At 41.3% G+C, this 26,967-nt stretch overlaps 1 protein-coding gene across 2 annotated transcripts in view; it reads left to right on the forward strand.

The window, feature by feature from the left end:
• The window catches only part of LINGO2 (leucine rich repeat and Ig domain containing 2), a 726,658-nt gene extending 705,162 nt beyond the window's left edge, over positions 1-21,496 (forward strand). For both annotated transcript variants that reach the window (XM_087926538.1, XM_087926540.1), the window contains one exon: positions 17,273-21,496. In XM_087926538.1, coding sequence (XP_087782664.1) covers positions 17,309-19,129 — 1,821 coding nt within the window. In that variant the 5' untranslated portion in view covers positions 17,273-17,308 and the 3' untranslated portion in view covers positions 19,130-21,496. The remainder of the gene's footprint in view (positions 1-17,272) is intronic.
• Positions 21,497-26,967: the final 5,471 nt, after the last annotated feature.

Below are 26,967 nucleotides of genomic sequence, written 5' to 3' on the forward strand. Positions count from 1 at the left end.
TCTGAGTTGTCCAGAATAAGAAGTTGAGACAGATTTCAAAGCAGTGTAAACTACAGTACTTGGAGTTGTGTTGACTCCTTCAGTCGTCTTAAGTTTTGCCCTCAGGCCATTGATTGATTGATTGCTTATGTGCCACATGTCAACTCTTAGCTACCTCTATAATGAACTGTCCCTCAACTGACCCTTTGAGTCTTTCAACCATGCATCCATGGTCTCTTTAACCGAGTCCATCCCCCTTGCCTATCTGCCTAGAAATTTTATTTCAATAAGTTATCATGGGGGGGGGGAATACATGTAATGTTCTCCTCCTTATATTGACCACAATCAATATAATGATTCTGACCAATTTGAAACTGCTTTGTTCAAGATTATGTTGATTTCTGGAATTAACCTGAAACACGTATCGGTATAGAGTATAAAATGGTAGTCTGGATGAGCAAATGATGGCGTTCCTCCATTTTTTTATAATCAACTTGTTACTTAGTTAGGATTTCACACAAGATGGCATCAGCGAAAGACATGCTTGAATTGGAATAAGCTGGACCCATATACATAATATAGATAATCCTCAACGTATGACCACAAGTGAACCCAAAATTTCTATTGCTAAGCAAGACAGTTGTTAAGTGAGTTTTGCCCCATTTGTTGTTAAATGAATCACTGCAGCTGTTAGCAACATGGTCGTTGAGTGAATCTGGCTTCCCCATTGATTTTGCTTGTCAGAAGGTCGCAAAAGGTGATCCCATGACCTTGGGACATTACAACCATCATAAATATTTAAGCTTCTGAATTTTAGTCACAGGATCCTAGGAATGCTACAACGATTCTAAGTGTGAAAAACTGTCACTTGTTTCAGGGCCGTTGTAACTTTGAATGGTCAATAAGCAAACTGTTATAAGTAGAGGACTACCTGTAGATCAGTGGTTCCCAAAGTGGGTGGTACCACCCTCTGGGGGGCAGTGGGATGCCTTAGGGGGGTGCTAAGAAGCAAGGGGACCAGCAGGGGGGCCTTAAGAGGTGGCAGGGGGCACTGGGGGTGGGCCCCACACAAGGCACAATTCAGGGGTGAGAAAAAATCCTGCCGCCGTGGCGTTCGAGGAAAGGCCCTGCAGGATCACCCCATTGACTTGTATGCTCTGGTGCAAAGGGCTCAGTCGGATAAGCCTGCGGGGCCTCACCCTGGGCGCAGCATTGGGAAAGAAGAGCAAACCAGAGTGGCTTTGCTCTCCTTTTCAAACGTCCCGCCACCGCCACGTTCGAGGCAAGGCCCTGGAGGATCACCCCATTGACTTGCACATTCCAGTGCAAGGGGCTCACTGGGGTGATCCTGCGGGGCCTCATCCCGAACGCAGCGTTGGGAAAGGAGAACCAAGCCGGAGTGGCTTTTTAAACATCTCTTTCTCTTTCCCTCTCCCAGACTCACCCCACTGACTAGGTGCACTGCTCCGCTCGGACTTGCTTGGGCAAGTCCCTCCAGTGCAGCAGGCTCAGTGGGGTGGACCTGCAGGGCTGGCACCTAGAACGTGGCAGTGCCGGCATGTTTGAAAAGTAAAGCAAAGCCAGAGGTCGGTAATTTTTGCTGCAAAGCATCACAAAAGCTTCTGGGCTGTGCACAAGAAGGGACACACATGTCAATGCAATTCAGCCACATAAAATAAAGAAATACAAATGAAACAAATAAACAAGAATCGGCAAAGCATCTCTGATTAGATTTTATTCACGACTAGAATCTAATCAGAGATGCTTTGCCGATTCTAGTCCAATAACCTGCTCCAGCAGGGTTAGAAAGGAGTGTGTGTATATGTGTATATGGCTGTCAAAACTCCAAAAACAGGTCAAGTAGTTCTGGGGAGGCCAGTCATAAATTAGAACACTTGCTAAGCAACCGGCCATTAAGTGAGGACCACTTATATTTGGTTTGCCAGTCACCAAACCACGCCTACCCAGTCATATGACCAGCAAGCCACGCCACCAGTCACGCAACCAGCAAGCCACACCCACCCAGTCACGTGACCAGCAAGCCATGCCCACCCAGTCATGTGACCAGCAAGCCACACCCTCAAATTAGACCACGCCCACAGAAATTTCAATCCCGCCCCTGGGTGGGAGGCTTTGAGGATGGGTTTGTAGCACCATGGGGGCAGTGGACTGAAAAAGTTTGGGAACTGCTGTAGATTATACTGCAAAAATATGAGTAGGACACCTTTAATATATTTACTGAATAAACTATAATGGGCAAATTGTAATAAGCAGGATTCCATAGACACTCAAATCCCTCAGTGGCCTCATTGCTATATACTGCCCAGAGTTGTTGGATATAAGATAGGCAGGAAATAAATTTTCTAAATTAATAAATAAATATACTAGAGAGCTTTTGTCTCTGTAACATAGGAGCTTTGCTATTCTCACTCTTTTTCCACACTGCCAAAACCAGTCAGGGGACTTTACAAGTGACCCAATTCCTCTTTCAATGTAGAAGTAGTTACTTCACTGATAATTATTCTTATTGTGACTTTGCTTTATTCAAGTTGCCACGCTCACGAGAAATGTCACTAGGATTCGGTGGCTGCTACATGAGGACTTTTGAAGTGCCAAGCCCTGCCATTCTGTAAGAAACAGTGTGATAAAATGATTAACAGGAAGAGCAAAAGAGAGAGAGATGGAAGTTCCATGCTATTCAGAAATGTTCCTGCACACTGAGCTGATAATTAAATAATCCTTGTAGATTATGCGTAGATTGGATATGAGATGAGAGAGGTGATAGATGATTGATGATATGTGTGTCATTGCAACAAACCTGCTGTTCTTTAAAATGTGTACCTCAGCAATATGTCTACCCTATAGATATTTAGCCATTATTATGCCTGGTAATTTAGGTTAGTCATAAAGAAAACAGAAAATACTTTATTGAGCATTGTAGAAGAAAAAATGAAGGTGTGGGGTTTGGTTTTTTTTTTTCCTAAGTAAGGGACACATTTTCCAATATAAAAAGACCTAAAGATTGACTGACTTCATTTGTATATACCAAATGAGGCCAGATTAGCTCCCTCTCTTGTTTTGCTTAGTTTTAGGCAGGCCTTTGAGGCATATGTGAAGTATTGACAGTTAAACTGCCAGAGATAGGTACAGCTTGTTCTTGTGGCTTTCTTTGTTCTGCTCTTCATGATGATTTATATATTATTTTTAATTGAGGGTCTAATTCACTTATGGCTGTCCATGTGTATTGCCAGCCTTCTGAAAAACGGTTGGTGCAAAGGGATAATATAACTCTAAGGAATGGTGACAGCATAAGAAACATGTCATAACTGCATGTAGGCGCGTTGAGGATAAGCAAGCTGATACATTGCTTCCTCAGCTTCCGAGTGTCAACAGAGAATTCAAAAATACCTTTATGTATGTCAGTTGAGTTATTTGTGCAATTTCTGAAGGACCTTAGCAGCAGTACCCAAGAGAAACTCACTCCGTAACTTCATGCCTTTTTTCTATTACTGCCTTCCTCTTTCAATTACCTGGAGTGATGCCAGTACAATCCAAATGGCCATTGTGGCCAGTTTCCCATGGGGCCTTATTCTAAAGACCCTGAAAGGACCACCTGCACTCCCTAAACCTGGTTTTGTCACTGCTTTGTTCTCTAAATTCCTTGGGGCATTGAGGTTTGTGCAGTTTTCCAGAATTGCTTCACACCATTGGGGATCCTCAAAGCTAGGTTTCAACAGGCAGCTGTGCCAAACAGCCAAGTGCCTGCATTGGCTTTGAGACTTCTCAGACGGGGCCACAGGGATTGGTCACTTTAGTTTTCGAAGCAGACATTTTCCCACCCAAAGTTTTGGTAGGTTTTGTATGTCTCAAAAAAAAAAAATTCTCCAAAATGAAACATCAGGGCAGGTGGCTGTCCTATATCAGATGAGAATTTTGAGACAGTCTTCTGGCTTTCCAAACTACCACTTCCATTCCAGTCTTGTAGTATTTGTTTATCTTCAACATGGTTGAAATTTTTTAACTACCGGTTCTGTGGGCGTAGCTTGGTGGGCGTGGCTATGTGGTCATTTGACTGGGGAACAACAGACAGAAACTCACATTTTGGAGCAGGGGGTTGGACTGGATGACCTCCACGTCACCTTCCAGCCCTGGATTTGCTGTGCTGTTTCAAAGCATCCTCTGAAGCTGTGTCTAGTGCAGGGGTCTTCAAACTTGACAGCTTTAAGACTTGTAGACTTCAACTCCCAGAGTTCCTCCTCCTGTTAGCTTAGGAATTCTGGGAGTTGAAGTCCACAAGTCTTAAACTTGCCATGTTTGAAGACCCTTGGTCTAGTAGCAAGATTTGTGGTCCTCCCTTCCTCTCCTTCCCCCCCCTTTTTTATTTCTTTATTTCTTTCTTTCTTTTTTTCTTTCTCTTTCTTTCTCCCCTCCCTCCCTTTCTTTCTCACCTCCCTACTTCTTTCTTTCTCTTTTCTCTTTTTTCTTTTGCAGCCTCCCCGCACCCCATTTTTTGCCTAGTGAGCCTCAGGGAAGTGCTGGAAAAAGATGCATTTTGAAGCGGGGGGAGGGGGAGAATCAGCTGTGCCACATGATTTAGATTAGCTAGAAACCAAGAAATCTGATGATTTCCTGCTTTCTAGCTAACCTAAATCGCGGGGCATAGCTGATGGTCGCCCAGCTGATCATCGGAAATACCGATTCAGTCGAACCGATAGCAATTTTTTTTTATAAAAATTTTATTTGGGTTTTCACAAAACATAATACAAGTAAAATTTCTTTTTTTGAGAATAGCATGGTCCCGGGTTATCACTTCTCCATACAAGCACAAATTCAATTTCATATTCATCTTTGTGTTCTATTCCATATCTTATTACTATTTTAACATTTTCTCAATATTTTTTTCCCTTCCCTTAGTTTTCCCAATCTTACTTTTAATTATCTCATTCCTTTCTATATTCAATTATATATAACTTTTTCTAAGTTTCAATACCTTTCTAGTCATCATATTTATACTTTTGTCTGTCCTGTTTCAATTTCATATTTTCTTTTCTCGTTAAACAAAATTTTCTCCTGTAGTTACTAATTGGAGTATGACACCTTTGTATCTTTTAATTTTTATCCATTCAGCTCTTATTTAAACTTCAATTTATGCCTTTACAACTATAACATTCAATATACCACATAACTTCCAGTCAAATTCTTAAAATATGCACTAAGTTCTTAAAGAGAATATATATATATAACAATAATAAATAAAATACCTATTCTATTCCAATTCAACTCTATCATTAATGCTAGTTATAATCTTTGACATCTTTAACATTCCTTTTCAATAGGATATCATACTTCTAGGAACACTTATAATATTTCCATATTTTTTCATGTTTCTTTCATATTCTTCGCTTAAATGTTTATGATACATTTATAATAATTAAAATGTTCCCCTCCTTTCCTAATTTCATTCTCTCATTCTCTTTATTTCACATATTTATTAAACATTACATTACAATGAATATTTTATCTATCATTTTAATCACACTTGTTTCATATTTTCAAAGTTCATTTCTATTTCTAATATAACAATACTATCTTATATACCTTTGCAGAATCCCCCTTTCAATTAAGTTTTCACCCATTATCTCTGTGTCTTATATGTTTTCCCTGTTTCTCTATGTCCTGGTTCTGTCCTTTATAATTTCTTTTCCTTTCCCTCTTCTCCCTCTTCTCCCTCTTCTTCTCCCTTCCCTTTTTGACCCCTTCTCTCTCTAATTCTGATTCTCTCTTCTGTAATCCTCTCCTCTGTTTCTTCCTAATGTTATAATTACTTTTCAAACTATTCTTTGGGGGGGTTGTTTTTTCGGATCTGAAATTTTTCACTCTCTTTCCCCCCCCCCTTCCTTTCTTTTCCCCACATAGAAATACTTGGCCATTGAAGATGGCTTCTTCTTTGTCCCGCCCTTCTTCTTCTACAGGCATTTCTTGTTGTTTCTCATAGTTCAAGATCTCCATTTCTAAAAATTGAAATACGAAGCCAAAAGGATCTTTTCCTTCTTGTGCATCTTCTTTCTGTTTTTTAAGTTCCATTCTCAATTCTTCCAAGAGTGATACCATTTTAAAAACTTTTAAACAACCACCCAATTAATTTTAGTCATTTAGATCCAATAGCCAAAAATCCAAAAATCACCAAGTAATCCAAATAATCCTAAACTGTTTCTTCTTGCTTCTTTTTTCCACTTTCTCTTCCTGGGGTTCTCTTATCTTGTTACAAAGTTTCAGTTAAAATGTATCTTTTAGGAATCATGTTAAAGTTTCATTGTTAATTCCTTTCACTTCCAGGTGGTTTCCTCCCTTTTTCCAGATCCCACACCCTTTTGTTTTTTTCCTTCTTTTAAAAGTTTTTGAGAATCCAGAAATCTTTATTATCCCTTTAACATTTTATTTTCAGCTTAAATACCTGTTATTGTCAAAGTGGGTTTTTGCCGATTTCTTGCTTAAATCTCTTAGTTGTCAATATAGGGAAGAAAAGAGAAAAACCCCAAATCCTTTCCCTTCCCTCTCTCATTCACAGCTTCAAAGTCTTCTTTGGGAACAATGTTGTTCTTTATAATTTAAATTCCAGGGTACCTTGTATTGTTGTTTTTCCAGTTCGACCCAGTCAGCCAAAAACTTTCTCTTCTTATCTTCCTCCTGCACATTCTTTTCCGGTCGGGTTCTTCTTTGATGTGGCCATTTCAGACCACCGCTGCAACTGCCTTTGAGTAAGGGAGTAATGGCCAGCTGGGGAGGAGAGATGTGGCTCTCCTCAACCCTGCTGGCAGTCTCCCCCCTCTTCACCACCTCTACAGGGTGGCTTAGCCCTGAAACCAGCCAGCTCGGGGTGCTCCAGCGGCGAGCACAGATCAAAACTGCACACAATCACAGATTTTGGTCTGTCGCCAAAGAAGCTCAAACCAGATCTCCCAATAGCTATTTTTTTTACTACCGGTTCAGTTAAACCAGTAGCATTTTTTACTACCGGTTCAGCCTGGTTTGGCTGAACCAGGCTGAACCGGTAGAAAACCACCACTGGAATACCAGGGTTATAGGGTAGATAAGAAGTGGATGAGAGTCACTTCCAAATTGTTGCCGAGAAAATAATATGTAGGCATGCCTGAAGTCATCAGGAATCAGTTTTCCAATTACAAAATTGTACGGCTGAGCAACCACTTGGATTGAAGAAGCAAAACGTAACCATTTTCCTCAGTTCCTTTAAGAAGCTATTGCTTTTTTTCTATGCTAGCTTAAAAAGATGGCAAATGGTATGACCTGTGTGCTAACATATGGTCCAAGTCACCATTTCTTCTCCAAATCTAGAAGAATGCCCATCCGTATCAGATTTCTTTCTTTTCTTTAAAAGATTCGCGGTGGTATGAAAAACATCCATGAAGACTCAAGAGGAACTTTCAGTCAGGAGAACCAGTGCAGTACTGCAGTGAAGGTGCTGGACTAGGGGCAGAGAGACACAGGTTGTAGTCCCTCCTTAGGCACTGAAGCCAGCTGCGTAATCTTCTTTGTAGTTGTTCCTTCTGAGTTCTACTCAGAATCAGACTTTGTGAAAAAGCTGACTGATCAAATAAAAGTCTCGTCAGGTCACGCATGAGAGCTTCACTGTAAGAACTAGATTTGCACAGCACAAAAACAAGTGGAACTTGTATTCATGTGGGAGAAACAGTAGGAACAATAACAGCTATCAATCACAATACTAGAGCAGGAATGTCATCTCAAGGCCCGTGGGCTGGATCCGACCTGCGGGGTGTGTCAATCTGGCCTTGGGGGCCACCCTGGAAACAGCGAAGGACTGGCCCATGGTGTCTCTGTCAGTGAAAATGGAGTTCAGGAGGGCCGCACACTCAAGAAATCTCCCAAGCTCTGTTTTTGCTGGCAGAGGGTTTCAGGAAGCCATAGCAGCTGAAAATGGAGCTCAGGAGCCTGTTTTCACTGTCAAAGTGCTCAAGCCACCATATATGCCCCCGACATGAGTGACGAGCTGGCCATACCCACCTTGGCCCTCCGAGGTCAAACACAACTCTCAATGAAATCGATTTTGACACCCCTGTACTAGAGCAATATATAGAAAAATGAATGCAGAGTAATTTCACATGGCAGTGTCTGCAGTTTTATTATTAGAATAATTTAGCTTAGTTTAGTTTACCATTTTATTATTTTCCTCTGTACCCACTGTTTGCACTACATGTTTGTGAGCGGACTGTTTTGCATAAGTTCTAAAAGACCTGTCTTAGCATTAGAAATAATTTATTACTTTAATTTCCCCAACATCTTTTACCCTATAAATTGACTTCTGTGTTCGATCTCAGCTTTCCCTTTTTCCAAATCACATCTATAAACTTCAAGTAATAAAGTCCTAGTAGCCTGTAATGTAGCCAAGAGTATCTATCTGCCTGAAGATCTATTAACTAGGTTTTTATGATGATAAGCAATCCGATGTGTAAGTTATTTAATTTGTTGTTGTTGGGATTTTATAATGAAGAAAGGACAAGACAGTGTTTGTGATGTTTCTTTGCGTGTCGATTGTATCTTTATCAGAAATCCCATATAGGAAGGAGGTAGAACAATTTTAGTGGAGATTACAAAATGTTTGGGGCCTGTCCGCCAAAAGCAGCCTCATATTTTTTGCAGATTCAATATTGTCACACTATTACCACCAATGAAATTATATCTGACTGTGCCGTGCTTTGTTTTCACTAATGCCTGAATCGGTACCTTGTGGTTTAATCCATAGGTTATCTTTTGACCCCAGACAGAAGCTTATTTTTTCTACCTAATTTAGGTGCTTGAGAATTTCTTTAGGGTTTTTCATGGTGCCTTTGATTTTATTTCCCTGTTGAGATTGATGGAAGGGCCATTTGGTTTTCTATTAGATATCTTCAAATCACTCTGATAGACACTGGCTGGGTTGCCTCATCTCATAATCTGAGAAAGTCCAAAAGAAACTAAGAGAAGCACGGAAAGTTCTAGATCCCCAGAGAGATCATGGTTTAACGCAAGTCAAATGCGTCTTTTTCTGCCAAAGTATAAGAATATAATTTATATACTTTTAGACTTGATGAAGTCAAGTATACTTTTATTTTTATAGCTGCTGCAGTGGCTCAGTAGCTAAGACGCTGAGCTTATTGATCAGAAAGTTTGGTGGTTTGAATCCCTAGCGTTCCGTAATGGAGTGCGCTCTTGTTACTCTTCCCAGCTTCTGCCAACCTAGCAGTTCGAAAGCATGTAAAAATGCAAGTAGAAAAATAGGGACCACTTTGGTGGGAAGGTAACAGCGTTCAATGTGCCTTCAGCATTTAGTCATGCTGGCCACATGACCACGGAGACACCTTCGGACAGCGCTGGCTCTTCGGCTTTGTAACAGATGAGCACCACTCCCTAGAGCCGGAAACGACTAGCACGTATGTGTGAGGGGAGCCTTTACCTTTATAAGAATATCATATTTGCTGATGAGAATTTCACTAAAATTTTCTTCTCTGTTGAAAGGTATTTGAACACCCCTTCGCTCAAATCGAATCAGGAACATAAGGTGGGGGGGTTGAGAAAATCATGACAAGTTTTTTCACCGAACGTGTCTTGTTCATTTGTGGATTGCTTAGAAACCGATATGGAGATGAAAAGAAATCGGGAACAACAAGCCAGGAAACATTCATGCAACAAACTAAGCTTATATTTGTAATCAGTTAAAAAAAAAAAAAGGAAAGACATTTTCAATTTATTCTCAATTATAGTTGACTTCATAGCTTTCCAGGCAGCAGATGGAAGTGATGTGCCTATACCTCTGAGGCTTTTTTCCCCCTATTCTTCAGGCGTGGAATCCAGTTCAAAACGTTTGTCATGTCCGGCAAGAGGAGTTGCTCCATCCAATCATTGGCCCAAAACAACATAATATGGTGACTCTCTCAGCCCAACTCATCTCACAAGGTGGTTGTTGTGGATAAAATAGAAGGAGGAAGGTGTGTTGAATATGTTCACTGCCTTGAGTTATTTGTAAAATAATAAAGGCAGAAAATAAATAGATAGAGATAGGCAGTGGTACGATTCAACTGGTGTAACAACCGGTTCGGTGAGCGCGCACACCCAGCATTAAGAAAAGACCATTTTTAGCTCTAATACTCACCTTCTGTTGCAACCCTGATGTGTAAAAACAGCTGATGCGTGGCAAACCACTCTGCTGCGTGAATCAGCTGTGCTCAAAAACAAGGAAAGTAAAGCACAGGAAAAGGGCAGGGGCGAGTGGGTGAAACCAAATAATCACCGAAACTACCTGTTCACTCAAACCTGTCCGTACCAGTAGAATCCCACCCCTTGAGAAAGGAATAGCCAGGTGATGAGAGAGAGAGAGACAGAGACAGAGACAGAGAGAGAGAGAGAGAGAGAGAGCAATGGATGGGTGGGTGGGTGGATGGATAGACAGATAGACAGACAGACAGACAGAGGATTTTAGCTTAGTCTAATGCTTGAAGCAGGCGAATAAATAAACCATTTTTGGTTTAGAACAGTTGCCATAGTTTGAAACCCCATGGGAATGGAGGAAGGGGCTTGGATGATGGCTTTTATTCTTGTGTTTTTATTTCACTATTCAGCAGAGAATAAAAAAGAATGTCAGAGACCTGCAGAACTCCAAGTGTAATGCTCAATGTCTTTATTAAATCCTGCACTGCAATTCCGGCTGTTTCCCCACAGTGACTTGTAATTATAAAAATAACTGGTACTCATAAAGAAAACATGTCAGCAGTTCTTTAGATGCTTCTAGATCTTAACAATACCATTTCCTTCCACGAGCCAGAATACAGATCATAATCAGCATTCATGCTGGGGATAAACGTAGAGAAATCAATCCAATTTATCTTGCTTCTTCCCTCTTCCCATTCTTTTTGAGAGAAAGAAAGTGGTTGAAAAACATCCACTGAATGCCCCAAAAAAGAATGAGAGCTTGGGGAAAATTGGTTTTAAGTAATCTTCAATGTGTGATCATTATGCAGCAACTGTTTGAAGCTACAGCACAGATGAATGGAAGAAACGTATGACAAGACCCAAAAGATATAACCATGGCAGCATCCCCATGATCAAAATGTGGGCACTTAGCAGACTGAGAGACGCACTAACCGTCACAGGGGTACTTCATCTTCCCTTACCACCTATCTCTTAGGGGTAGGCTGTTGGGGGTTTGCAGGGGTTTGAGAGATCCCCTAGCTAAGATTCTGCGCAGTTTGGAGAACCCCCCCCCCAAATACCACTCCTGGCTGGCCCCGCCCACCCCACCTCTCCCAATAGTCCCCACATGGCCAGTTTTAGATGCAGGTAAGTGCAAGGTGTGTATGGAGGCTCAGGGAAGGCAAAAAAAGGGTTTCCTGGAAGTTCAGGAAGACTGGAAACAGGCCCATTTCCAGCTTCCAGAGAGCCTCTGGAACCCGGGGAGGCCGTTTTTGCCTTCCTGGAGGCTCAAGGAACCTCCAGAGCCCAGGGAGGGCAAAAACACCCTGCCCGTGTCGTGGTGCAGGAGGCCAACTAAGCCACGCCCACCATGGCCACGCCCACCCAGCAACTGGGCAGAGAACTCATTGCTAACACTGTTGAAGCCCACCCCTGCTATCTCTCTCCCATTTATGCCTTTTGGGGCCCCAGTGGTCCCTGCTTCCATAGCTGACCTTCTCCGAGAAAGTCCTCCTTATCACTTCACTTAGTGACTTGATAGAAGTGGTCCGAATATTGGAGGGGCTGCCTCAAAGAACGGGGGGAATTCATCCTATTTTCCAAAGCACCAGAAGGCTTTACGTACTTTATGACCTTAACAATGGAAATTCTGTTCCCGATTGTTGTCATAGGTCAAAGATTGCCTGTTTACAAGGAGTCTTCAACTTACAGTTATTTATTCAGTGACTATTCCTAATTACAACAGCATTGGAAAAAGGTGACTTATGACCGTTTTTCATATTTATGACCGCATCCCCATGGTCATATGATTAAAATTCGGACGCTTGGCAACTGACTCATATTCATGACGGTTGCACTGTCCTGGGGTCATGTGATCACCTTTCACGACCTTTTGACAAGCAAAATCCATGGGAAACCAGATTCATTTTAGCAACCATGTTACTAACTTAACAAACGCAGTGATTCACTTAACAACGGTGGCAAGAAAGGTCGTAAGGTGGGGCAAAACTCGCTTAACAGTTGTCTTGCTGAGCAACAGAAAAGTTTGAGCTCAACTGTGGTCGTAAGTTGAGGACTAGCTACAGTGGAGTCACATGCCTTATTAAATACAGTACATAGGCTTCCACCTAGAGCCATTCTTAAGTACATATAGTAGTTCCATTAAATTCAAAACCAGTATATATGAATTCATTGGCAGAGAAGACTAGAGGCTTATGACTAAAAAGTTTTGCGCCTATATGAGAGAGTAACCAGTCACATATTTAGCCCACCATCTTCTATCAAAACCAACCCAGTAAAAACTTTGGTAGCAAATTGCAGCTTTGTTCAAATTGGTGCCTTCCAAGTAGGTTGGACGAAAGGTCTCTTCATGCTAATTTACTATTCTTGTACGTATTTGAGAACTATTAAAATTAGGGAGCTGAAAGTTACATTATGTACCATTCGAGCTTCAGCCTGGGGACATTCTCCTGTTTTCAAAGAGGGCACAAGCAGGGGTGGGATTCTACCAGTTTGGACTACTTCGGGAAAACCGGTAGCTCCAAGGTTCAGCTGGGAGCAAACCAATTCAAATTGATCTAACGATCAGCTATTGGGCCCGCCCACCCGCCCGGGCTCTAGGCTGTGCTTTATATCCTGTTTTTAAAAGCTCAGCTGATTCACGCGTCACAGCGGGTTGCTGTGCGTCAGCTGTTTAACATACATGGATGCCTGGAGAAGGTCAGTAGCAAACGCTTCGCATGTTTTTACACCGGTTGAATCGCACCCCTGGGAACAAAGCAGTGGTGATTGCAGGACCGGTGTGGGAGGCATTGCGGGAGGAGTACATCACATCATTTTACATAAGCTGGACAAAAATGTAAACAAAGCTTACTTGGGCTCTCTCTTTAACTCCCCATGAGTTGTTATGGGACTCTGGGACTGTTCAGCAATGTCAACTCTACCCAGTCTGAAAGGAGCAAAAAAATCTAATAAAGGAAGATCAGCCCTGCTATCTGACCTTGAAAATTAATCTCTTTTCCCCCGCTCCTTCCTTTGCCCCTCCTTTCTGTCCTTGTAGATTGCTCTGAGTTGATAGGAAGGGCACTCTGGAAAAGATAGATATAGATGATATAGATAGATGGAGAAAGAGAGAGAGAGATGACGGAAGGAGAGGGAGAGAGGGAAGAGAGAGAGGGAGAGAGGATAGATAGATAGATAGATAGATAGATAGATAGATAGATAGATAGATAGATAGATAGATAGATAGATAGGATGGATGGGTAGGTAGGTAAGTAGGTAGGTAGGTAGGTAGGTAGATAGATAGATAGATAGATAGATAGATAGATAGATAGATAGATAGATAGATAGATAGAAAGAAAGAAAGAAAGAAAGAAAGAAAGAAAGAAAGAAAGAAAGAAAGAAAGAATGGATGTTATGGATGGGTAGATAGATAGATAGATAGATAGATAGATAGATAGATAGATAGATAGATAGATAGATAGATAGATAGATAGATAGATAGATAGATAGATAGGATGGGATGGATGGGTAGGTAGGTAGGTAGGTAGGTAGGTAGATAGATAGATAGATAGATAGATAGATAGATAGATAGATAGATAGATAGATAGATAGATAGATAATAGAGGGAGAGAGAGAGTAGAGATAGATAGACAGACAGACGACAATAATAGAGAGACAGAGAGATAAATATAGAAATTATAGAAATATAATTCAAATAAAAATTCAGGATGCTGTTAACATTTTTTTTATAAGTGTAGCAGCTTTTGTGTTTCAGAGAATCAAGGAACAAGTATCAAAAGAGGTCTCAAGTACTTTCAGAGAGCTTGAGTAAAACTTAACTAAACAAGGAAAGCCAGCATAGCTCGCTGTTTGCCAACATATAGCCTCTTCAACACCATAAAGGAAATAAAATAACTTTAAATAATTAACAGCCTATAAATTACTTGAATCAATTAAAGAATAAATGGCATACTTTATATATCGCCAAAAGCTTTCAATATTTAAAAAAAAATATTCTGGACGTTCTGTGTGTACATGTTTATTTTTCAGTGGTGTTTGACTTTTTGAATAAGGCTTCCTTTATTAGGCGTATTTATTATACAACTCTAAATGAAGGGGCAAAACTTAAAATAAAAAGTATTGATATTAAACAAATGAACTCAGTCATTTATGGCTTCCCAGGTAAAACCTGAGTTTATATATACTGCCCTGTGAAAGTTCTGAAATGTATATTTACTGACTTATTAGATCTAATTGGAGGCCACAACTTTAAAGACTCTTAATGACTTGAATTCATAAAAGTATTAAAGCCAGACCATAAAACTGCATAAAGCACTAATCAACATTCATAAATATGGCAAGGTCAATAGCTGAACAGAAAAAAGTTACAGCAATAGCACTTAGACTTATATACTGCTTTACAGTGCTTTTCAGCTCTCTCTAAGTGGTTTACAGAGTCAGCATATTGCCCCCAACAATCTGGGTCCTCATTTTACCAACTTCGGAAGGATGGAAGGCTGAGTCAACCTTGAGCCTGTTGAGATTCAATCTGCCAAATTGCAGTCAGCCGGCAGTCAGCGGAAGTGGCCTGCAGTACTGCACTCTGACCACTGCGCTACCATGGTTCTTATCCTGATGAACTCCCTAAATATTAGCAGAGGGAGGATTTACCTCCAAGTCTTCCTGGAAAAACACTCCAACTTTTGACTAACGACATCTGATTCCTGGTCAGCATGGATTAGATTAGGGGTTGGCAGCTTTAAGACTTGTGGACTTCAACTCCCAGAATTCCCCTCAAGTCATGTTAGCTCAGGAATTCTGGGAGTTGAAGTCCACAAGTCTTAAATTTACCAAGTTTGAAGACCCTTGGATTAGATGGTCAGGTTCTCCTGGGAGCAAATAGTCCTGGAGGTAATGCAAGGGTGCCCAGCCTTGGCAACTTTAAGACTTGTGGATTTCAACTCCCAGAATTCCACAGCTAGTCAGTCCAGAAGTCTTAAAGTGACTGGTTGGGGAATTCTGGAAGATCAAGTCCAAAAGTCTTAAAATTGCCATGGTTGGACACCCTTATAATAAATGGCTTTATAGGGATGGTCTGCACCTTTGATTGGGTAAGAAGCCAATTGTTCTTTACCTTTTTTTCCTGATTTAAAGGTCCTTAAAGCTCCAAGAACCCTCCATAATTTATTGCAAGTTCCTAAACTGAATCAGACAACCTTAATCTTAAAATGGTGTGAGCTGCCAATCCTGTAGTCTCCCTTTATAAGGTGGTACAGTACCTAGAAGTGTCTGGCATTACATTCCTTCCCATTTAAACTTAGCTGAATGACAGAAAGTCGCTTTTTTTTTGTCCTCTTTTATTATGAACTCGGCACTACTTAAATGGCTTTTTAATTGTGCCTGCTATTTGAGCTTTTCATGGTTTTTACAACTAGAATGAACTCTTGGGCTCGGGAGAGAAGAAGCTTATTTCCTTTAAACCTGTTTGTTTGCAACTTCGTGTATTAGATGGAGGAAGGGAAGGGGGGGTCTTACAAATTCCCTGTTCAGTAAAAAGATTGACAATCCAAGCCTCCCAAACTGCATTCAGGAAGCAATGATCAGAGAGGCTGAAAGTTCCCTTTGATCAGGATTCATTGGAAAGGCCCTAATCATAGAGCCTGGTAGATTTTCGGGCATAACGTAATTCCTAATGAAGGAAAGTTTCATTTAATTAAGGGGGGCTTTTGACACTGCTGGGTGTTACAAGCGATTTCTCTGCCTTGTAGGGGTATGTGGAGAAAAGGGAGGAGTGGAGAGGAAAAGAAAGGAGAAGTGAGGGGAGGAGGAGAGGACAGGAGAAAGGAGAGGAAAAGAGAGGAAAGGAGAGGAAAAGAAAGGAGAGAAGGAGAGGAAAGGAGAGAAGAGAGGAGAGAGGAAAAGAGAGGAGAGGGGGAGAGGAAAGAGAGGAAAGGGGAGGAGAGAGGAAAAGAGAGGAAAAGAGAGGAAAAGAAAGGAAAGGAGAGGAGGGGAGAGAGGAAAGGAGAGAAGAGAGGAGAGAGGAAAAGAGAGAGGAGAGGAGGAGAGGAAAGGAGATGAGAGAGATAAAAAGAGCAGAGGAGAGGAGGAGAGGAGAGGAGAGGAAGTAAACAGGTTTTGGTAGTTGATTCTTTGCCCAGCAGGGTTGAAATCTCCTTTTGGACTCCCCTAATAAGTAAAAAAAAAAAAAAAGCCTGCTCCTCTTCCCAAGCTATGGCTGAATTTCCTGGCACAACGTATGAGCGGCTTCTGCTGAAATGAAACCCAAGTCTTGCAGAACTGAAAGGTGTTTGAAGTCAAGGTTCAAAGTATGCTCAGTCCATTCCGAGAGATCTGGCAGGTACCGGCTTCTGTTTGCCCTTTACAAGGCCGGACAGCAGCCTGTGTTTTGTGCCATGTGAGAACAGGTGAATGTGTATGTTTTGAATAAATGGTAGAAATGGGACAGAAGCACCTTACTCTTTTGTAAGAAACCCAAGGGATGGTTTTTGCTAACGCTACAAAATCAGTTCTAGGGAACATATTCCCTGCACCCAAAACTACAGAATGGTGCTAGTAATTATACAACTGTCCCTAACGACTGACTGTAGCAATTGATAGGATTCTCTTCAGAACTGAAACAGAAAAGGCCTACCTGACATATTAACAATGAGAATCAATTGACAGTAATTCCTTTCTGTTGAAAGTACTCCTGGGTTTTCAGCAATATTATGTTTGGTTGAAGAAGCAGAATTGGCAGAAAAACCATATTGGGAGTGAGGATTAGGGAATCTTCAACTCTTCTGATGCTGCTTAACTACACTAGAACAGCTCCACAACATCTGGAGACCCACAGATTTTTATTTTTGTTTTTTGCCTTTGATTTCAATGCAATCCCTCAATATTAGGCCAGAGGTCAGATTTAGTTTAGCTGCAGTAGCTTTCACTATGAAAATGAACATGACCTGTCAGTTTTCCTAACTAATAGCTGTTTCTCTCTCTCCCCCCCCTCTCTCTCTTTCTCTCCCTTTCTCTCTCTCCCTCTCTCTCTCTCTCTCTCTCTCTTTGTCTCTCTTTCTTCTCTCCTTGGCAGGCCTGTGACGGAGGATTAGACAACATTAGTGGAGTCATGCTTCACACAGCCATATCTTGCTGGCAGCCATTTCTAAGTCTGGCTGTGCTGCTCCTTTTCATAGGCTCCACCCTAGGTTGCCCAGCTCGCTGTGAATGCTCAGCACAGAATAAGTCTGTCAGTTGTCACCGGAGGCGCCTGATTGCCATCCCCGAGGGCATCCCCATAGAGACTAAAATCCTGGATCTTAGCAAGAACAGGCTAAAAAGTGTAAATCCGGAGGAGTTCACAGCTTTCCCTTTGCTTGAAGAGATAGATCTGAGTGACAACATCGTGGCCAATGTGGAGCCCGGGGCCTTTAACAGCCTATTCAATTTGCGCTCTTTGCGACTGAAAGGAAATCGGCTGAAGCTGGTCCCTTTAGGGGTCTTCACCGGTTTGTCAAACTTAACAAAGCTGGATATTAGCGAGAACAAGATTGTCATCCTGCTGGATTACATGTTCCAGGATCTGCACAACCTCAAATCCCTTGAGGTTGGGGATAACGATCTGGTTTACATCTCCCACAGGGCCTTCAACGGATTGCTCAGTCTGGAGCACCTCACTCTGGAAAAATGCAACCTGACAGCTGTACCAACAGAGGCCCTTTCCTACCTTCACAACCTCCTCAGCCTGCACCTGAGACATCTCAATATCAACCTGTTGCCTGCGTATGCCTTTAAGAGATTGTTCCATCTGAAAAATCTAGAAATAGATTATTGGCCTATGCTCGACACGATCCCTGCCAACAGTCTTTATGGCCTGAACCTCACTTCTCTCTCCGTTACCAATACCAATTTGTCCACCGTCCCTTATGCTGCTCTGAAGCATCTGGTTTACCTGACCCACCTGAACCTTTCCTACAATCCCATCAGCACAATCGAATCCGGCATGCTGGCAGACGTGTTGCGCCTGCAAGAGTTGCACATAGTGGGAGCCCAGCTGCACGCCATTGAACCTCATGCTTTCCAAGGCCTTCGATTCCTCCGTGTGTTAAACGTGTCTCAAAACCTGTTGGAAACTCTGGAAGAGAATGTGTTCCATTCCGTCAAATCCCTGGAGGTTCTCTGCATAAGCCACAATCCCCTCGCTTGTGACTGCCGCTTGCTCTGGATCTTACAAAGGCAGCCCATGCTGCAGTTTGGTGGCCGGCAACCCATGTGTGCCGGTCCAGACAGTGTCAAAGAGAGGCTGTTTAAAGACTTCCACAGCACTGCCCTTTCTTTCTACTTCACTTGTAAGAAGCCCAGGATCTACGAAAAGAAGCTGCAGTACTTGGTGGTTGAAGAAGGGCAGTCGGTGCAGTTCTCGTGTCATGCAGAAGGAGATCCTCAGCCGACCATCGCCTGGTTGACGCCACGACGGAGATTGGTCACTGCAAAATCCAGCGGGAGAGTGACGGTGCTCGGAGACGGTACACTTGAGATCCGGTTTGCCCAAGATCAAGATAGTGGGATTTATGTTTGTGTGGCCAGCAACGCTGCTGGGAATGACACCTCCTCAGCCACCCTCACCGTCAAGGGGTTTGCCTCAGATCGTTTTCTTTATGCCAACAGGACTCCTATGTACATGACAGATTCCAATGACACCAGTTCCAATGGAACCAATGTGAATACATTTGCTCTGGACCTTAAGACAATACTGGTGTCGACGGCCATGGGCTGTTTCACTTTCCTTGGGGTTGTTTTATTTTGTTTCTTACTACTTTTTGTCTGGAGCCGTGGGAAAGGCAAGCATAAAACCAGCATCGACCTCGAGTACGTCCCCCGTAAAAACAATGGCGCAGTGGTGGAAGGGGAGGTTTCAGGACCCCGCAGGTTCAATATGAAAATGATTTGATGGTTGTGCTCTAGTGTTATTAATTTTGCCCCTTTCCTCCTTCTGTGGCATTCGAACCAACTTGGCGAGTAAGGAGGCCAGGCCGGAGGCAGGCTCCGCTTGGCCCCCGTCATGTCAAGCGGTAGATGGAAATCAAAGAGACTATCTCAGATTGTACAGCAGAGCCTCGTGTTTCGAGGCGGTGTGAGTGAGAGGGCTTTTTCCTTTCTTATTTTTTGCAGAGTTTGGCATATGGCACTAATTTTATGCATTGCAAATTTTATGGCGTTCTGGGGATTTCAGTAAAAAATGGTCAGATCCTGGACACTTATTGGAAACATTTTTACCACTACAAAGCAAACAAAACAACAACAACCCTACAGTATAGGATTTCATATTTTAAATGTGAGAGAGAGAGACAGATTTGTTTACAACCTACTCTGCAGTAAAATTTGTATCTATAGGTCATTTGCTAAATCCTTGCATCTTTACCTTCTAGTTGGTTCAACACTGCAAAAATTAATGTATTACTGTAATATGTATGTATGTATGTATGTATGTATGTATGTATGTATGTATTACAGTAATGCACACACACTATGTATAGTTTAAAGCAATACAGGTGAGAAATTTTGTTCCATCCACAGTGACTGATCCAAGTGTGACATCCCTCTTCCCAAATTTCTAATCAAATTTTGAAATCGGACTTCTGAAATAATTAGAGGTAATAGTGTCTGAGATCTAAATTTACATCAAGATGTGAAGGAAATCGTCAAATCGAGCAGAATTTGTGGGATGCTATTTCGTGTCAAGAAAAGCCACAGGCTTCATTTTAATACAGAATGGATTTTAAAAACATATACGTGGGATCACCCTAGAACAGTTCACTGTAAAAAGATGGAAAGCTAACCTTGACCACTTTTGGGGGGGCAAAAAATCAGCCAGATCACACCTGAAGGACAGACCCTTTTGTTTTTATCATGCCCTGCCAAACACACCTTCATCTACCACCATTGCCACATCTGTCTCAATTTCTGGTCTATCATTTAGAAAAGATGAAGTTGTCCTAGGAAAAAGAACCAGGGCATTGTATACTGCTACTTGCTTAGGAAAAAACTGCCAGTGTTGCATTTAATGGAAGCAAATGAAAAAAAAAATGTACAAAAGATTTGTGGGGTAGAAATAGGTCCTCTCTGATGCCAAGAAATTTGGTACAAGAACAGGAGATACCACTCACTTGTGTTGGTTTCCTTCAGGCCATATTATTGCCAAACTACAATGTCAGTTTTGTATTTATTGGTGGTGAAGGCTGAACAACACAGAGTCCTCCTGCTGTGTCTTCTTCATGCAAACTTGACCCTGTAAGAAAAACAAACCAGAAAGGTACTGTGTTTCTGTTTTCAATATAGTGAGAAATCAAAGAATTGAGAGTGGGGAAGCAAGCTTCTTTTGAGTTATGTAAAGCACAACCCGGTGAATTTTAAGAGCATTTTGCTTGTTTTACTTCATCCCTTGCAACACATATATGAGAGTCGTATGACCAGCGTGAATTAGCACCTGCAAAAGAAAATGATGTATGTCTTTGGCATTAAAATTCAGAGCAGAGCTAGGTAAGTATTTGCCGGCAAAGTATTCGGAGTAACTCCCACAATTCCTTTCAGGGGACACACTAATTGATGGAAGTAGTCCAAAGACAGAAAGGACAAAAGTGCCCCTGCAATTATACATGCCATTCCATTCCATGGAATGGAAATATATAATGGGTTTTAGTGTGTGTGTGTGTGTGTGTGTGTGAGAGAGAGAGAGAGAGAGAGAGAGAGAATTTTCCCAAGGATTAATGATGTCTGCTGTTTGATATTGTTGAAGAACATAGTTCCCATTGCTGGAAAGAATTGTTGAAGAACATGGCTGCCATTGCTGTTGAGAAGATATATTCAGGGTAAGCTGGTGGTTCAGAAATTAGACTATGCAGAAGGGGCTGAGTCCTCGGTGCCACTAAACATTCCTTCAGGAAATTGCCATGTGTGGTAGAGGTTTGTGATATTTTCTCTTCCCTTTCACAGGTTCAAGGGCAATCAAGCAAAGGGGGGAAAAAACCCTACTGTATGAACTAGCTTTAGAAAGACAAAGGCTTAATGTCTTGAATTTGTATTAATTATTCTTAGGAAGTCATCACTCTTTAATTGTTCATGTTGCCAATTGCCTACTTACATCTACTTGCCTTTTCCTGCAGTGTGGAAATCCACATGGGCAGGGATAGATTGGAACCTGGGAATAATATGTACAAGGCAAACTTTCCTGAGCTGTTTATTTTTGTTTATCTGTTAGCTGTTTGTTTTTATTTATGTGTTCTCCCTCTCAAGATAATAAAGAAGCACTGTGGGTTAATACTGGTAAGACAAAATGGAGGTCTTGTGTTCTGTTGCTTGTTGAACTCCAACTCCCTGAATTCCTACAGTTGCTATAATGATTTGGAGATTCTGGGAGTTGTGGTCCCAACAGGTTTATGAGACATTGGCTAGAGAAGGCTGTTTTCATATATTCATATCTTTTGAGTCTTTATTCCATCTTTTATCCCAATGTTAAAATATTTAATATTTAAAATAGTAAGCTTCTGTGGTGAACTACAACACACGAGGAGCCAATGAGATTTTTAAAAGTCATGAGTAGGATTTAAAACATACATATAAAAGATATGTATCCAAATGTTAGCTCTGATCTTTCCGGGAATGAAAATAGCTTAACTTATTGCCTACAGTTGAGATTCTGAAACGATTGCAGTGCATTTTCATTCAATTTCATATGTGTGTTTTTTTAAAAAATCCATTGGATTTAGAATGTAATAAAATCAAAATGTAGGTTGTGCTATTTGTTTTCATATCAGTTTAGCAGCATTTGGACAATTGGTTACCTTATCAATAGAAGACAAATTCAGCAAGGCCTGATGTATATTTTCTGATCAGTAAATAGATTTTTGCTATCGTGATGGTGTTACATATGATACATTTACTTTGATGTACTGGCACATCATTCCCAGAAGACTATTAATTATTTTCAGAGATAACCAGAGTGCCCTGTTATTTGTTATAGCATTATTTTATGGAGAGGGTTTTAAATTATGGTGTGCCATAATAACAGCTTGAATGCAGGCTTAATAATAACATTGACCCATTTGGTATGCCAATCTAATTGCCACAGGAAATAACCATGGTCATTATAAGTATGTTACCTAAATACTTCAAATCCTGCCATGAAATACACCTTTTCCTCACCATCTAGCTATTAGAATTTCAGGTTTAGCCCCAATTGCATTGTTAATCTACAGTAGATCACTCAACAGGGAAAGAGGCAGGAAAACATCTACTTGTTTCTCTATCCAAAACGGTGTTTTTTCAGACTTGGCAGCTTTAAAGAAGTGTGGATTTCAACTCCCAGAATTCTCCAGCCAGCACATTGGCTGAGGATTTCTTGAAGTTGAAGCCCATTCATCTTAAACTTGCCAAGTTTGAAGAAGATTGATCTAAAAGATTTAGAGCAGTCCAGAAAGAAGTTATATAAAAATGAATGAAGACATCTTACAACAGCTCCACTCAAGTCAAAGAGTCTATTTCCAAAGACAGCAAATTATTTTGGCACATACAGCAGTAAAACCAGAGAAACATCTCACCTACTGTGTCCAAAGTAACTTGGCTACCTGAGACACCTATCACATTCTGTCTCTTAACAGCACCGGAAATTCAAATTGCTGTGTGGATGAGCCTTTAGTGGTCTTTGAGCAACCTTGGACATTACAGAACTGCAAAAAAGAGGATAATTATATATCTCACACGCTCCTTCTGTGAGGTCCAAAATGGAACATGTATTTCTGAACTCCGGAGCTTAAGGCAATGTCAGCATATGCCTACAAAGAAGTATACAAGAAGTTGGCAATAAAATTAAACCCAAAACACTTCAGATACAAATATTAGCATTTCCTCCTATTTTCCCAGAAAAATCTCTAACTGCTTTCAATATTGCTCTACCGGGGCTTAGCTTTTCAGTGAAGTCCCATTCAGAAACAAATGATTGATGGTTACGATCAGAATGGTTACGATCCCGGATTACTTCAAAGCCTGATGAGATTTTTAATAGGCTGTATTCATCCCAATATCAATAACATCAGAAAAGAAAGTAGAGGACTCTGAAAGCTTACTTACTTTTTTCTCCCTAGTAGCTATATATTTCTAGTCTTTATAAAAACTGTGGAATTTCATTAACTCCAAAGCAAATCAGATACGGCTTTCAAGAACAATACGATACTTTCATGTATATGGAGAAATAAACAAAAGAGAGAGGAAGTAGGATTAAATAGCCTATTGAAGATATTTGCATTGATTTCTTCCTTAAATTATCATTATCTATTAGCAGTTGAATTATGAATAATTCTTTTTTCTTATTCTTTTTTAATGACACTTTTTCTATTGCTTACATAACCCTTTTAGGCAGTAGGAATTTATTTCTGCTGAAGTTATTCTTGAGGTAAACTTAACTCCAAATTGCAGATATGCTCTTCACTTTTTAATGGCAAACTCACACAGGTTCATAGATTGTTAGGATTCTGTCAATAATAATCAGTGTTGCATATATGATTAACTGATAATTGCTAAACCAGACAAGATGACATACATGAGAATTTCTACTGCAACTTAAAGCAGGGATTGAAACACATTACAATAATGGTTGAAATATCCGATATTTCCCTCTTCGCTGACAATTTATTTTTGTAAACATCCTTGAGAAATAAGGAAGTGGGCCTATTTCTAATCTTTGGTTTTTTCCCTCTTCCCCAAGAATCTATTCCTGTTACATATTTTCTGTTGATTCAAGAAATGTTCAGTTTAGCTAAGAAAAACACCCATGTGTTTGGATTTTTTAAAGCTAGTGATAAAATACATCTGTGAACAATTGTTTGCTTTATTTTGAGGTACATGTTAATCCAAACGGTTGAGTCTTGTTCTTAGTAGACCAGTCAATGCACCAGAGCAGTCAACCAGCTGAAAACCCAAGTGATAAGTACAGGTATATATGTATACACAAACACACACACATGCATCTGCACATACAAAGACACACGACTTCACATGTACATTTGTAATACTGTCTCATCCGCAACATCCTGTTCTCTCCCTGACTTCTGCATCAAAACCCAACAAAAAATGATTGTTTAGTTTCTCAGTCCAGAAAATCTGGTTTCAGTGGCAGATTGCAACAAGAGGAGGTGAAAAATGGATAAGGGATAAATAGTGCAGGAGAAAAAAGGAGGCATTCACCTAGAAATCCTAAACGTTCTGTTCTCTTCTTTCTTTTTTGTTATTAGTAGAGAAAGTTATCAATATCAAACTCTCTTCTGGGATCTGTGGGGGGAGGAACTCTTCCTTCTAAATGAGATTGGCAAGGAGGGGAGGCTAAAAGATAATGGGAAGAATTGGGCAAGATTTAAAGGAAGGCAGTGCTAAAAGGGTGGGAAAAATTTAGGAGAGAAAGAAAGGCAAATTCGAAAGGCAGTCACAGAAGGTCTGAGCTGCAGGCTACTGAACTAATATAACCCTCCCGGAGACACACTTTTCGTGTTTCTTCAAAGACCCTGACAGATCAGGTGATAGCAATAGCACCGTGATGGTGAACCTATGGCATGCATGCTGTGGCATGCACACCCACTTCTGCAAGCCCGCAAGAGGTCGCCCGGAAGAGCCCCACTGCAACAGCTGATTGTTGGGTATCTGGCATGCATGTGGGGGAGCAGGAGATGTGCACATGCACAGAGACGTGCAGCGCATGGGGGGGGTCACGCACACATGCCTGAGGGCCCCACATGCATTGCCTTCTGGGTGCTGGCACACGAGCGCAAGTGTGCACTGGAGCCGAAAAAGGTTAGCCACCATTGCAATAGCACTTAGATGTATACAGTGCTTTTACAGCCTAAGCAGTTTACAGAATGGGCCTATTGCCCCCAACAATCTGGGTCTTCATTTTACCCACCTCAAAAGATGGAAGGCTAAGTCAATCTTGAGCCAGTCAGGATTGAACTGCTGATAGTCGGCAGGGTTAGCCTGCAATACTGCATTCTAACCACTGTGCCACCACAGCTCTATGATATCATGAACTCCGGGGAGGGTTGCAAAATTAATCCTTAAGTTATTGGTTTTTTTTTTTTTAACTTTCTAGCAACTGCATAGATGGAGTTTCTGCAGGATGATCTGTCCATAATCGGATCCTTCTACTCTTTGAGTGGTGTACTCATCCATTACTATTGAGTCTACCCATCTTACTACTGATCATCCTCTCCTTTTCTGTCTACCCATCTTACTACTGATCATCCTCTCCTTTTCTGCTCCAAGAAACCTAACCTATTCGGAAGAAGCCTAATTCTTTTTTAGATAGACTTCCTCAGGAAGGGAGCATGGTTTGGAAGGTCTTTGTAGACAACCCATTTCTTTTCCCAGCCTTACGTTAGAGATTTGAATGAATTCCCAACAGTTCTAAACTGCCTTTACAATTCCCAGGTACAAAGTTACAGGTAGATAGTATCTCATTATAATCACATGTGGATTCACACTTTCAGTGTGGCCATTTAATCCTTTTGTGAACCTAGAGCTTGCAAAATATGTCAATCATTATTTCAACCTAGCAGCCTCCAGGCTAACTGGTAAGCTGAGTGTCTTCTGCCGTAGCCGCAATTAGGCTGAGAAATATCTCCCGAGTTAAAATAAAAAGAACTCACTAACCCACAGACCCTCACAATTGTCGGTTTATTTGTCTCCATTTCTCCGATGGAGACGTCCTGAGTGATTGTAACCATGGTGCAGTGGTGGGTTCAAATTTTTTTACTATCAGTTCTGTGGACGTGGCTTGGTGGGTGTGGCGTGACTTGGTGGGCATGGCTTGGTGGTGTGGCTTGGTGGGCGTGGCAGGGGAAGGATACTGCAAGATCTCCATTCCCTCCACACCCCACTAACCTGCTTTCCAGCTCCATTCTCCTATGCAGGGCAACAAAAGAAGGCCCAGCCGATCATCTGGAACTCAGGAGGCAGAGAATAGATGGGGGCAGGGCCTGTCAGAGGTGGTATTCTGAACTACTCAAAATTTCCGCTACCGGTTCTCCAGAACTGGTCAGAACCTGCTGAATACCACCTCTGCCATGGTGCCATGCCAGCATCGCAAAGACGTCTGAGCAATTGCAGGCTTGATGATATGCAAGACCTGAATTACGGGAGCCCTTCTAAGCATGTGTAGAGCAGCTACAGAAGACCATTTGTAAACAATGTGCGCACAAAAAGCAGGATGTTCTAAGAGCATTAAAATAAATGGATAGTTATTGTTTGAGTAAATGCAAAGGGAGAAAATCCATATAGGAAGATTTCTACTTTTCCAATAGGAAGTTCTCCTGAAAGACAAAAACAGGATAGGAATTCCTCAGAGATGAAATCTGAGGAATATTGTCCAGTCTTAAAGACCATGCGTGTCTATAGATTTCCATGTGAAGTACCTACCTAAGAGGCTAATGGAGAGTTCTGCACCCTATTGGCTGCTTGGCAGGTAGTTGGAATAGAGAAAATTGGGTAAACAAAGGGATCTCTTTCAGTACCCATCTAGTCTCCATCCTAGTGGAATTTCTGGAGCCTGTAACTTTTTGGGAAGCAAGCAGTCACATTCTGTCAGAAGCTGAATGTCAAATTATGTCTTTAGGCACAAATAGCTGAATCTGAACAATATTTTGGAGTTGTGAGAGCCATAGCTTGTTCCCTTTTGATGCTTCTCCTCTCACCACCACCCCTCCCTAGGCTGGCATTGGATTCTCCCTAATTCCACATTCATTGTCA

This window comes from Pseudonaja textilis, chromosome 2 (assembly GCF_049901715.1).
Source record: "Pseudonaja textilis isolate UNSWEBS1 chromosome 2, rPseTex1.2, whole genome shotgun sequence".
NCBI classification, from domain to species: Eukaryota; Metazoa; Chordata; class Lepidosauria; order Squamata; family Elapidae; genus Pseudonaja; species Pseudonaja textilis.